Source organism: Eriocheir sinensis, chromosome 7 (assembly GCF_024679095.1).
Source record: "Eriocheir sinensis breed Jianghai 21 chromosome 7, ASM2467909v1, whole genome shotgun sequence".
In the NCBI taxonomy this organism is placed as follows: domain Eukaryota; kingdom Metazoa; phylum Arthropoda; class Malacostraca; order Decapoda; family Varunidae; genus Eriocheir; species Eriocheir sinensis.
In genome coordinates, this window is record NC_066515.1 from 12,755,418 (window position 1) to 12,769,850 (window position 14,433).

At 44.8% G+C, this 14,433-nt stretch overlaps 1 protein-coding gene across 1 annotated transcript in view; it reads left to right on the forward strand.

Annotated features, from left to right (window-relative positions):
- The first annotated feature begins 9,030 nt into the window (after positions 1-9,030).
- The window catches only part of LOC126995296 (nuclear pore complex protein DDB_G0274915-like), a 44,869-nt gene continuing 39,466 nt past the window's right edge, over positions 9,031-14,433 (forward strand). The window contains exon 1 of the mRNA XM_050854785.1: positions 9,031-9,421. Within this exon, the coding sequence (XP_050710742.1) occupies positions 9,376-9,421 (46 nt within the window). The 5' untranslated portion in view covers positions 9,031-9,375. The remainder of the gene's footprint in view (positions 9,422-14,433) is intronic.

A 14,433-nucleotide genomic window follows, 5' to 3' on the forward strand; every position in this document is an offset into this window, starting at 1 on the left:
TGAGGAACACACATGCATGCGCACACACGCACACGCATACACACACACACACACACACACACACACACACACACACACACACACACACACACAAACACGCGCACACACAAAGTCACTGAAGAATTATTATGATACCGAAAATAAAATAAAAAATCGCCATTGAACGTAAGACTCGATAAATTATGTAAGTTTTTGTTAGGTGTATTGTATCATTATCTTCTTATTTCTCATTTCTTAACTTGTTTCTTCTTACTTCTTTCCTCAGCTTATATATATATATATATATATATATATATATATATATATATATATATATATATATATATATATATATATATATATATATATATATTTTTTTTTTTTTTTTTTTTTTTACTCAGGATATTTGGTGCCATCTGACCCTAAACACTGCAGCACCAAGTCTTTTTTTCTGATTTTGCATTAATTAATCTCATATCTCATTTCTTAACTTCTTTCTTCTTATTTATTTTCTCAACTTACATTTCTTTATATTTTCTGCCTGCTCTTCGGTGCCATATGACCTTAGACGTTCCCGCATCGAGTTTACCTTTTTCCCTAGGTCAAGATAGCGCTCAAAACGAAGGCAACCCAGAAATACCTCAGTGAGTCAGCGAAGGGAAGGGAGAGAGAGCGATGTGAGAGGGAAAGTGGTACGGAAGAGACAGGGGAAAAGGCATAAAGTGAAAAAGGATCATGCGCATGTATGTGTGTGTGTGTGTGTGTGTGTGTGTGTGGGTGTGGGTGGGTGGGTGCGTGTGTGTGTGTGTGTGTGTGTTCCATTCCCCTCTGATTCTTGAGAAATCTGCGGTGAGCTCTGGAAATAAAGGACAGGACCAAGGGGGTCTTCTTATTTCTCGGTTGTCTGTCTCTTTCAAACATGGTAAGGTTGTATTTAGTGTAATTTTCCGTCTTCGCTGTGTTGAGTTTCACTGTATTGTTTTTTGCTATATGACATTAGGTACTTGATTATTTTCCTATTCGGTTTTTTTTTCTTATTATTTCTCGGATGTCTATGTCTCTGTCAAGCATGGTAAGGTTGTATTCATTGTAATTTTCCGTTTTTTATTACAGTGCGTTTCGTTGTATTTATTTCTGTATATGTCATTTTTTATTTCCTTTTCCACTTGTTTGTTTTTCTTATTTTCTGTTCGTCTACTTTTTCAAGCTTATTACGATGTGTTTATTTATTTGTTTTGTCTATGTCTCTTCAAGCTTGCTATCTACGTCACCGCGCCGCGTACCCTCACACGCGCCACCTCCTACTGGGACCTGATGTCAACAAGAGCACGTTTTATATATAGAAGGAAGTCATGCTGAAAGAACTCACACTGCTTCGAATATAGAACGAACTTACATTAGCTGAACTCACACTGTTTTGTATATAGAATGAACTTACATTAGCTGAACTCACACTGTTTTCAATAAAGAACGAGCTTACATTAGCTGAACTCACACTGTTTTGTATATAGAATGAACTTACATTAGCTGAACTCACACTGTTTTGTATATAGAATGAACTTACATTAGCTGAACTCACACTGTTTTCAATAAAGAACGAGCTTACATTAGCTGAACCCACACTGTTTTGTATATAGAACGAACTTACATTAGCCGAACTTGTAGCAGTCACCGCTCAAATTGCGTGCTCCTTCCCCTCAGTGACACTTGAGAAAATGGGCGCTGCAGAGCAGACTCATTAAGTGTATTTGTATTGTCTCTGTCGTATTTCGTCTTCAATGTTTAACTTTCCTTGTCCTCGTTTATCTTCCACTGTCTGTCTTCGTCCTTTTATTGTCAAATTATACACATAGTTCCACACATACACATTAACACCCATGTCACCCACACTTCACAAAATTCACACAAACGTTTACACAAACAAACACCTATTCTATGTGCTGTCCTTGTTCTAATGACCTTTGTGATTTTTGTCCAATAAAATAACCCTGGTGGATATGACTTTCTCTATCCGTGAATCGATTAGCACTTAGAACACTCGCTACCACCAACAATTGGTGACCCTGCAGTGTTGCTATGGTTCAAGGTGGCTTATAGACGGTACCGTACCAAGGGCACTCTCTCCCAGAGTGGAGGACCTGGGCAGGGTAACTTGTCCATTCGTCCGCCCTCTCCTGGGGCAAAAATCCTCACCTCCGCTCAGGGCTCGTGAGGCTGATCACTCAGGTCGGGAGAAGCATTACGTCGTAGACGTAGTTGCCACCTTCAGGGTTCTCCCCCGCCCTCCCCCAGGCGCCTTCTGCGCTTTCTCCAGGCACCCTTTGTGTCTCCCCCAGGCACCCTCTGTGCCCTCCTCCAGACGCCTTCTGCGTCTCCTCCAGGCATCCTTTGTGCCCTCCTCCAGACGCCTTCTGCGTCTCCTCCAGGCGCCCTCTGTGCGCCTCTTCCAGGCACCCTCTGTGCGCCTCCTCCAGGCATCTTCAGCGCCTCCTCCAGACATCTTCAGCGCCTCCTCCAGGCATCCTTTGTGCCCCCTCTCCAGGTATCTTTTATGCCCCATGGTGCTTCTCCCGGCGCTCACCCACCCCCACCCCTCTTCCTTCCTGCCTTCCCGCTGGTCCGGCGACTGAGACACGCACACCGTCTGACACACTACACAGACTCAGTGAACACTCAAACACAGTGTGACACAATACTGAGACACACAGTGCCACACACGCATTGTACACGCCACACAGACTCAGTGTACACGCCACACACAGACTCAGTGTACACGCCACACACAGACTCAGTGTACACGCCACACACAGACTCAGTGTACACGCCACACACAGACTCAGTGTGCACGCCATACAGACTCAGCGTATACGCCGCCACACACCACACAGACTCAGAGAGACACGCAAACACAGTGTGACACCCCACTGGGATTACTAGCTGCCCCCTGGATTAACCACCGCCTCCTGGATCTAACACCGCCCACTTGGATTACCTTACTCTCCTGTGGATCCTCATATATAGTGCAGTGTGTCCAGCAACAGTTCAGTGCAGCACGTCCCCACAGTGTCACAGTGTTACATACTAAGCGTTCAGTGTTGTGTTACAGTGCCTTTTTGAACACTGGTTCACTCCCCGAGCCACAGAGGCCCCTGGCACGTGCCAGCGCCTATAGTACACGCAGTCGTTCGACGCACTCACGACTGCCACGGCTCCTGGCACATGTCAGTGCCCCTCACTTTTCAACCCGCTGTGGCCCACGGCTCGCTGGCATCTAGCGCCTTACCACGCAGTCGTTCGACGCCCTCACGGACTGCCGAGGCCCCCTGGCACGCTGGCAGCTGGCGCCTTTAACACACGCAGTCGTTCTACTCTCACCGACTGCCGAGGCCCCTGACACACTGGCAGCTAGCGCCTTCACACGCAGTTCCCTCGATGCACTCTGACTGCCGTGGCCCCCGGCGCGTTTACGCCAGTGCCTTTCGCCCATCTCCACGCCGCTCGACTTCACCATGCCTGACGACGACATGCAACTCTTCCTCTACTACGGCGGTGTCCTTCAGAGCACCACTCTTCTGCTCAGGACCCGTCTACGTGGTTCGCGATTCGGGAGTGCGGATTCCAGCCTTCCAGGATCTATTTAAACAGCCATCCACTCAACTCACCGCAGCTCAACTCACGCAGCCCACCTCACGCAGCCCACCTCACGCAGCCCAACTCACGCAACCCAACTCACGCAGCTCAACTCACGCAGATCAACTCACGCTGCTCAACTCCTCGCTGCTCAACTCCTCGCTGCTCAACCCCTCGCTGCTCAACTCCTCGCTGCTCAACTCCTCGCTGCTCAACTCCTCGCTGCTCAACACTTCAGCTCGACTTACCGTAGCTCTTACACTTTGCACTTCTAATTCTCTTCCTGATTTTAGTTGGCGGGTTTTACCGGACTTGTATGGCAGTGACCACTTTCCAATTTTATTGGAGCGTATTGATTCCGTACCACAGTCACGCCTTTCTCGATAGCGTCTAGATAAAGCAGACTGGCAGCGATTTACGGAACTTAGCTCCTCTCTTCGTCCGTTGGCTGACTTTGGAACTTCTGACGAGGCTCTATCCTATTTCACTGATGCCTTACATTCTGCAGCCCTTCAGTCCGTCCCCAGGACGTCTGGCCAGTTCTCTAAACGTCCTGTTCCCTGGTGGAACGCCGCTTGCACTACTGCTGTGCAAGAGAAGCGTGCTGCATTCTCTCGACTTCGTCGTCACCGTTTGGATGCTTTTCGGCAAACGCGTGCTCGAGCACGACGAACTTTCAAGGAGGCTCAACGAATTTCTTGGAAGGCTTATCTTTCTTCCATCACTACCAGAACTACACTCACAGAAGTCTTTAACAGAGTTCGTAAGATCTCTGGGAAGTTCCTCCCCCCCCCTCCCCCTCCAGTGTTATCGCATGCAGGGGAGACGATGGCGGACCCTAAGACTGTTGCCGACCTATTCGCCAAGCACTTTGCCAGTGTCTCTAGGAGAGATCCTACTACACCAGGGGCATGTCATCGCCGGGATTTGAAATCACTCGGCGTTAACTTCGCTTCCACCGGAGGGGAATCTTATAATATCCCATTTTCTCTCTCCGAGTTGAAGACGGCTTTATCCCAGTGTCATGATTCCCCGCCAGGTCCAGACGACATCCCTTATGCGTTCTTGCGCCACATGTCTGACTGTGGTTTTACATTTTTATTGGATCTTTACAATTTAATTTGGCGTACCGGTGATTTTCCGTTTTTTTTTTTTTTTTTTTTTTTACATTGCTGCCTATTGCGCCGGTAGGCTTCTTCCCGATGGAACCTGATGGTCGGTCCAAGGCTTCTTTCCGGTGGGTCCTGATGGTCGGCCCAGCCCGTTCTGGCGCAGGCGAGATTTTATAGTGGCGCCATCTTGCATTGGCTCATGCTGCCCTCCCAGAGCTCATTTTTGATCCTAGAATCTAGAGTCCGGGTTGATAGGTGGTCTTCTGGACAGCATGTGGGTAGTTTTAAGCCACTCGGCGGCGGCTGAAAAATCCCAGCTTGGTGGCACTGGGCGGGGATTGAACTCGCGTCCTCCTTAACACGAGGCCGTTACTCTGACGACTCAGCCACCGCCTCCCTTTGTGGAGTGTGGCTGTAATTCTTCCCATTCTGAAGCCTGGGAAAGATCATCTCCAAGCAACTAACTATCGTCCTATTTCTTTAACATCCTGCATTTGTAAAGTGATGGAGAAGATGGTGAATTGGTACTTGGAGAGCCGGAATTTATTGACCCCGGTGCAATATGGTTTCCGAAAGATGCGGTCTACTTCGGATGCTCTTTTATCCTTGGAGTCCTCAGCTTGTGAGGCGTTTCCCAATAATCACCACCAGGTGACAGTGTTTTTTTATCTGGAGAAGGCCTATGACACCGCTTGGTGCCATGGTATTTTACTTAGCCTGCTTGAGTTTGGTCTTCGTGGCCGTCTCCCAATTTTTATTTAGGAGTTTTTATCTCATCGTCTTTTACGGGTTAGAGTGGGGAGAGGGTAATAAGGAGAGTAACGAAAACAGATACCCAGACCCAGATACAGAAAACAGATACCCAGTAGGTGGGGTCAGAAAGTGTGGATGACCCTTCAGAAAACTCTAAACATTTGACGTGCGGTGTGACGACATGCTATAAGCGAAAAACTGAACAGAGAAGTCACTGTGGGAGTGTCTTAAGAGTGAATCACGAATGGCAGGAGAAGTAAACAATAGAACATTATGAACGAGCCAATGGTTGTTGACAGTAAGTATTGGCTACTGGTTATGTAGAAAATTAAGGCGTGTCAAGGATGTAGTTCCGCCTCAAGCAAAGAAAATTGTGACCTAGAAGTCGGTGGTATGAGCAGACCGAGCCTTGCTCTCGCTTCAAGCAGACCTGCTCTACTCACTCAGCTGAGAATGATTGTTGTGACTTTAATTGTAAGTAGAAATCCGAGAATCTAATGGAAACCGACTGTATTGTCCTGGAGATTATAATGTAGGAGATGTGTAGTAGGATTGTGAGTGGGACAATATTGTGATTATTTTATTGCGATGTAAGGCAAAGGTAGAACCACTGGGTGTGGTATAATTTGGTGCTTCCGTGAATTGTAGTAGATTATACTATAGGTGTGTTATTAGGATTGGTGAGGAGAGTACATAATTATTGTGATGTAAGCAGAGAGATACAAACCACTGCTTGTGGAATGACGAGTGTTATTATTATTTGCAACAACTGAGCACATATTGTAGTATTATGTTTAAGACATGTCGTTTGTCATATGTTGTATCCATTGCTGAATATGCCAGAGTGTTATAATCGTCTGAACATAGAATATTGCGTAAAGCAATTACTTTCATTTAATTTTAAATAAATGTATATTTTCTTTTTCCCTTGTTTATCCCCGAACACTAGTCTCCAATAACAACTTAAAGCCGGATCACGCTACCAGGGATACGAGACGGTGACATAATTTATGGAGTAATTAATGAGTGTTAAAAGAGTTGATTTAATACCAGTTGATGCAAATAAAATAAAATATAAAGACTAAATGCAAGAAAAAGAGGGTCCAAAACAATTGACATTTAATAGAGTCGCCAATTGGGCAAATACGCGCGACTTTCGTCCTCAAAGACAGTGGCTATGCATTTCTGTCGTCTTCGAGGCTTTCATCCGGACCCTGACTTATATCTTGGTAATAGGCGACTGTCCTGTGTAGAGACGACTCGTTACCTCGGTCTTTTATTTGATAGCCACCTAACCTGGGTGCCTCATTTACGTTACGTTTAGGCGGCTTGTCAGAAAGCCCTGTCCCTCCTTCGTGTTTTAGCTCATACCTCTTGGGGTGCAGACAGGGACACGCTACTTCTCCTCCACCGAACGCTCATCCTTTCCAAGTTGGAATATGGCTACGAGGTTTACTCCTCCGCCAAGGAGGCTCGCCTACGTGTGTTGGACTCAGTGCATCATGCCGGGGTCCACTTGGCTACTGGTGCATTCCGGTCTTCACCTATACCTAGCCTCCTCGTGGATGCTGGCGTCCTACCTCTGGATTTGAGACGCCAGTCCTCTCTATTCCGTTGTTGGTTCCGCGTCCAACGCCTTCCAGAATCAGTTCCTTGTGTGTCAATTTTGCGGGATTCCCGTTCGCCTGCATATGATGAGCGGTGTATCCGTGTGTTCTCCCACTATAGATAGTAAGAGGGATTTACCGCCATATGCGTCCCGAGCCTTATTTTTAGAGCATTTCACTGAACACTCGGACTCCATCTCTGTCCTTACTGATGGCTCTAAATTGGATGCTGGTGTTGGCTTTGGTGTTGTGTTCCCCTCCTTCTGTCGGGGAGGTAGTCTTTCTTCTGTTGCTTCTGTATTGACTGCAGAGCTGTCTGCAATAGTCCTCTCTTTACAGATTATTTTTACGCTTCCTGTGGACTCTTTTATGATCTTTAGTGATTCTCGTAGCGCTCTTTCTGCGCTGGGCTCCTTTACTCCCTCTGTTAATCCCCTAGTTTTATCTGCTCTCGAGTGGCTGTATTTGCTCAGCAACAGGGGATATCGCGTTGGGTTTTGTTGGGTTCCACGTAGGACACGTTGGCGTACACGGGAACGAACGAGCTGATGGACTTGCAAGGGAGGCAGCAGCTAGAGCTGCCCCCCTAGTGCTGTCCCATATACAGATATGTTTCCAGAGATTTGCGAGGCAATTCTTGCCAGTTGGCAGGAGAGGTGGAATGCTCGGGGTGCGACTTCCAAAATGGGAGCAGGAGAGGTGGAATGCTCGGGGTGCGACTTCCAAAATGGGAGCGATTACCAGGACTGTGTCTCGTCCTTGGTCGTACGAAGGTGTCCGTGACCGTCGCTCGCAGACAGCCTTGACCCGTCTTCGGACGGGTCATACGCGTCTGACACACGGTTACCTCATGTCCCGGGGGGTGCAGCCTTATTGTGCTGACTGCTTGGTTCCCCTGACTTTGCGGCACTTGCTGGTCGAGTGCCCCAGTTTGGGGAACCTGCGAGTGCGATACCTGTCGCAGTGTCAGGGAGAAGGCGGATCATTCCGTCTCTCGCTGATGCTGGGAGGGAGATGCCTTTCCCCGGGACATGAGGTACTTCTCTTTATGGAGAATGCTACCCTTCTCCATGAGTTGTGACGTTTTTATGTGTGATTTGTTTTGTCTCGTTTTGTTTGGCTTTGCTCTTCGTTTATTTTTTTTAGTTTCCTTTTTTAGCCTTTTTAGTTTAGTTTTTTTTAAAAGTTTTTAACCCATTGAATGCGGCGCTATATGACCCTGGCTGTTGCGGCGCCTAATTTAAATCAATCCAATTCAATACAACTTTAGAAGGCTTGTTCATGCAGCATTATAGTGTGTGTGTGTGTGTGTGTGTGTGTGTGTGTGTGTGTGTGTGTATGCTTTGGACAAATACTGTTCGGAATGCTAAAAAATACTAATAACTAAAAAATGTTATGTAAATGGTAAAACTTTCGTATCCGCCTCTCAACATCTATCTTTCCTTCCTGCTGGAAATACGCCTCCATACCGTCTCCCCAAGTTCCCACCATTTTGTCCTGCTTTCCGTTTCCATCACAGCTCCCGTTTCCATTATTTTATTATTTTATTTATTTATTGGAGTTACTGGATAATTCTTCATGTCCGATTCTTTTTCTTTTTTAGGTTGCTAATAAATATTTTTATTGTTATTAGACTATGATCGAGTAGTCGAGTACCCATATCACCGAGATATCCACTCACTGAGTGGTGATCTATCTCTCTCTCTCTCTCTCTGAATGAAGTGAATATTTATTTTTTCGATAAAAAAATAGCATGTATAGTTATTATGGATGTACTCGATCATAGTCTAATAACAATAACAATATTTATTAGCAACCTAAAAAAAAATCGGACATGAAGAATTATCAATAAATCCAATAAATAAATCCGAGCAACTGGTACCGGTACCGAGCAATCTGGTACCGGTACCGTACCGTTGAGCTGGTACCGTTAGTACCGGTACCTGCCCACCCCTAAGTCAGCTGGGTGAGGAAAAGCGCGCCTCGTTGGAAGAGCGGTAAGGGCCTGTAGGCGCGGCGACTCGCCACTCTTCTCCACCTGCCTCGCGTGGTCAACGCATCCCGGGAGGACAGCCTTGTAGCTTCAGCCACCTGTCTTGCGTGTGGCCCGCGTGGCCAACGTGTCCCTCGAGGACAGCCCTGCCCTCCGCGGCAGCCCGCACCTCCGGGCCCCTAGCCGTGCCCCTATCCTGCCCTGCCCCTGCCATGGTCTGCCCCTGCCTTTGCCCTGCCCTGCACCTGCCCTGCCCTGCCCCTCCTCTGGCCTTGCCCTGACCCTGCCTTGCCCCTGGAGCATGCAGACACCAGTGACGCGCGGGGCTCTGCTACCACCACACACAAGTAAGTAAGGATGAGGGAACGCAGTACTTTATGAAAACCGAGTAATTCGGTTTTGATTACTCGGTAAAACTACAGAACAACTACTATTCCCCTTCCAGCACTCCAGCCCCTGTTTTTTTTTGGAAGGGGAAGCAAAATCACTGAAAAATGGACTTCCAAAATTTCCCTAAAAAATCCCTAAAATAGGGAAAAGGTACATACAGTAATCCCTCGCTATATCGCAGCTCACTTATCGTGGTCTCTCTGTATCGCGGATTTTTAAATTGTATCGTATCACGGATTTTTCGCTATATCGCGGGACTTTGCAGTTTATAGGTATTTTTATATATTTATTATTTCGAATATTTTTGCGGTAAAATAAGCATTTTCTAGCCTTAAAAATGAAAACGATATAAATCAACGTAAATCGGAACACACCTAAATAAGCACCTACGTCACCTACCTATTTTTTATTTTTCCGTCACAGCCTATTGCGCTGTTAGGCTTTTCCCTGGTTCACTCCTCCCCCACTTCCTTCTTTCTTCTCCCTCTTTGTCTATGTATTTTTCTCCTTCCATCTCATTTCTTTCTTCTATTCCTTTCCTTTCCCAGTTTTCTCTTTTAATCTCTTTCCCTCCCACACACCTTAGGGATAGCCAGGTCAGGTTTTTAGATAGGGCCTTCTGCATAGCTGGGCACGACAACAGAAAATCTTATTCCCGATAACCGATAACTGATAATGGAAAACCTTATCAGTGATAACCAATATTCGTTAACTGGAGACACAAATATAGGCGATAACCGATACCGATATAAATCCACAAATCCGATACTTGCTAGCGATTAGTCCGATAGGCGAAAACGATACTATATTGATATTTCAAATAAAAAACATAAGTGAATTAAAATTTTCATTTTCTGTATTTTAGAAAACTTACGAAACCTGAAAACCACACGTTGATACGTACCTATGGACGGTAATACTAGAAACGCCTGAACCGGTGTTGTGTCATTTGGTGTCCCCACCGTCAAAAGCAGGCGCTTTTGTTTACAAACTCTGGTCTCTGGTGAACTGTGCATGCTCAGACCAGTAAGCGTAGACCTGTACAGTCGCAAGCAGGAGTGATGTTGCACCTTACGTTGATTTTCGTTCACGAACTAGATTATGGCAAGCTTTCAAATTCGTTTCAAATCTTATGTTGAGGAGGAACTTCCTATCACTGTTAATGCTCATTATTATTCCAAATCAACTTGTATACACTTTAAAAAGAGAAACAACCATCAAATCACGTCGTTTTACAAGTAACGGATGAAACTTTTTGACAAGTAGAATATCGTTCACTTGGAAATTAGACAACAGAAGTTCTTAGTTATACAGAGATTAAAAGTAAATAATAAATACTTTCCAAGGTTATACTCAAATCATGAGAACATTGTAAATGAAATAAAATCACTTATTTGCGTCATTTTCATAATCCTAAATAATAATAAAATAACATGCCTTCACAAACGCTCGCTTGACCGTGACTGGTGGCTGAATGCACACGACGCCATTTTGCACACAGCACCATGGTGCTTCCTCGCAGGAAGGAGACGACTGTCGATCAACGACAAACCATTGTTGATTTGGCCAATGCTGACATGTCAACAAAGAAAATAGCCGGGATGATGAAGATCAGTAAAAGAAGTCCAACGATGGAAAAGGAGGTATGAAGAGACTGAAAGTTTAGAAAATACAAGAATATGTGGAGGCCCTCGTCACCCCACCCGGCAAGAAGACGACTCCATCATTCAGTCAGCCACCCAGAACCCTCTCACGATGGCATTCAAAATAAAAAAAAAACACCAAAGTCAACGTTGGAGTGCACACTGTGATGAGGAGGCTTCATGAAGCTGGCCTGCATCACCAGACGCCCACCACCAAGCCTTTCCTCACGCAGAGAAACAGGGAGGAGCTCCTTGGCTTCGCGCTAGAATATTTACCAGCAGAGCCATCGTTTTGGGAGAAGGTCGTCTTCTGCGACGAAAAAAACTTTGCCTCTGATGATCATGGGCAACTACATTGCTGGCGTCACAACAATACCAGGTGAGAGTAATAAATAAATTCTACATACAATGAAACATTAGTTAATGCTTACCCAAGTTCATTCTATAATAAATGTTGTTATCACTTTGATCATTATCATGTTATTTTTCTGCGATCCACTGGGTCAAGATGGAAATAATTTGTTAATATTGGTTCCCTAAAACTTTTCACTCTCTCTCTCTCTCTCTCTCTCTCTCTCTCTCTCTCTCTCTCTCTCTCTCTCTCTCACACACACACACACACACACACACACACACACTAAATAATTGAATTTACAAATAAAAACAAAAAAAATATATATCAGTTGATTAAAACAATCTAATTGGATTATATCAGTACCAGACATAATTAAAGTCAATAAAATACATAAATTAAACTGAAAACAATGCTAATAATTTAAATTTATAATTACAGGTAACTCTCGATTTACACGAGTTTGTTTTACGCATTTTTTAAATAACGCGGGGTCCAAAATCCAAATAAATGTTTAACATACACGTTTTTTCCACTTATACGCGATATTTTATGGAGTGGCCACCATATGTCTCATGCAACTGGACTCACACAGAGCCGCGGCCACACAGCTGAGCTGTGTGTTTTTACGGGTCTGTTTTTCGTCTTATCCAATAACAACTGCAGACTTACCTTTATTATTGTTAATGATCCTTCATAGTCCATGGTTGTCTTATAATATGTTACCATAGAATACAGGGCGATCAAATAACTACTATACTAAAATTAAATCGGTGGAGGATCGCCCATGCCTTGCTGTTATCCCGTTTTTCCGTCGGGCGCCATTTGTATGATCTTGATGTCACAGGTGGCTTATGATTGTATAACTAAGGAGCAGTACAAGCTACATTAAAAAATCATATTGGAAAAAAATATCCATGTGTTCATTATTAATTATTAATATTAGTGAGAATAATGGGGTAAATATGATATCAGAAACTGTACATCACGAGTCTTGTACGAGGAGTTATTTCGCGCAATACCAGCCCGGCCGCCATTTGCATTGTTTACAAACCATACAACCACACCCATACAACAAACAGCTGCATGCCGCGTGCCACCAGAACCGTGTGAATTGTGTCTTGCCTAGTTGTCTGTCATAACCTACAAGTGATGGTGGGAATAATAAGCTAATTATGATCTCAGAAGCTGTACATAATCAGTATGTACGAGGAGATATTTCTCGCAACACCAGCCCGCCGCCATTTGCATTGTTTGAAAACCACACAACCACAACCATACAACAAACAGCTGCATGCCGCGTGTCACCAGAACCGTGTGAATTGTGTCTTGCCTAGTTGTCTGTCATAACCTACGAGTGATGGTGAGAATAATATGCTTATTATGATATCAGAAGCTGTGCATCATCAGTAAGTTTACGGGGATGTATTTCTCACAACACCAGCCCGGCCGCCATTTTCATTGCTTTACTCAAGGACACTTGTCAATTCAAGCAGTAAAGATTACACCAAAAATAGAAAAATTTCGGGAAACTGTACATTGTCAATGTTCTTTAACCCGTACATATTTCTGAGCATTTTAAGAACTTTTTTTTCAAAATTGTTGTCTTAAAGTTTGAGGTACGCGTTATACGCCGCAAAATACGGTATTTATTTTTCGACAGAAACCTACCTCTTGTTTGATTTACATTGTTTTTGATTTACGCGACCTCTTCAAGGACGCAATACCCGCGTAAATCGAGAGTTACCTGTATAGGTATGAGCCCCAAAACATCCACCCATCTCGGAGGAGTGGCAGGATAACCGTTGGCCTGTGGGGGTGGATGGCAGCCAGCGGACCAGGGAAGCTGACTGTGATACAGGAGTGCCTCACTTCACACCAGTATGTGGAGATACTGGACACAGTAATGCTGCCATCGGTCCGGGCAATGCTGATATCTCCACCGCAACCAGTTTATATTGCCATGGACAATGCTCCAGTGCACAACTCCCTGGCGGTGAAACAATGGTTCATCGACCATCCTGATGTAATTAGGATTCCCTGGCCAGCCAAGTCCCCTGACCTGATGCCCATTGAAAATCTTTGGGCAAGAATAACAAGGCATTGTGATGACAATGTGCCCAGAAATAAAGACAATCTTGTTGCTCATGCCCAACGTATGTGGGAAGAACTAAGAGCAGATGACCTCTGCAACAGACTTATTAGGTCAATACCAAATAGATTAACAGAGTTAGAGTTAATACAGAGAGGGGGCTTCTCAACAAAGTATTAGTCCCAATGTGTGAGTATATGTGTGTGCGTGTGTGTGTGTGTGTGTGTGTGTGTGTGTGATGCGTCAGAGTGTGTGTGTGTGTGTGTGGGCAAGCGTCAATGTGTGTGTGTGTGTGTGTGTGTGTAGCTGTGTGTGTGTGTGTGTATGTGTGAGAGAGAGAGAGAAAGAGAGAGTAAACATTTCTTATAGTTAAACCGAAGCTGTTTTATTAACACACAAACTTATTTTGTTGCTGAGTTGATAACAAGAACCTCAGAATGAAATCATAGGCTAATAAATCTTGCAATATATTCCTGTATAGCACCTCAAACTTCTGGCGCTCAAGACGGTTACGTTTACTGTAATTTTTTCAGTCACTGTATAGAGATGAGAGAGTGCTGTGGTGCATTAATTTTCCCTGGGAAAGAGTGGTGCTTCTCTCTTACAATTTCTTTTTTCATGTGTATTTGTGCATATGTTGGAAAACAGTTGTGTGAGTTGTAGCTTGTAGTTTTGATGGACCTGAGTCGGGATTTGATCACCGCAATAGTGGGGAGGGTAATACTATGCGGTCTGTTATCCTAAACTACTAATATTCAACCACCAACCAATATTATGGTAAGTGACAAATGCCTAATTTCAGCCGGCAGAGGAAAGTTTGGCTCCTCAGTGGCATCGCAATCCCTCTTGTTTTGTCTGAAGACCACTATATTAAGCTTTTAT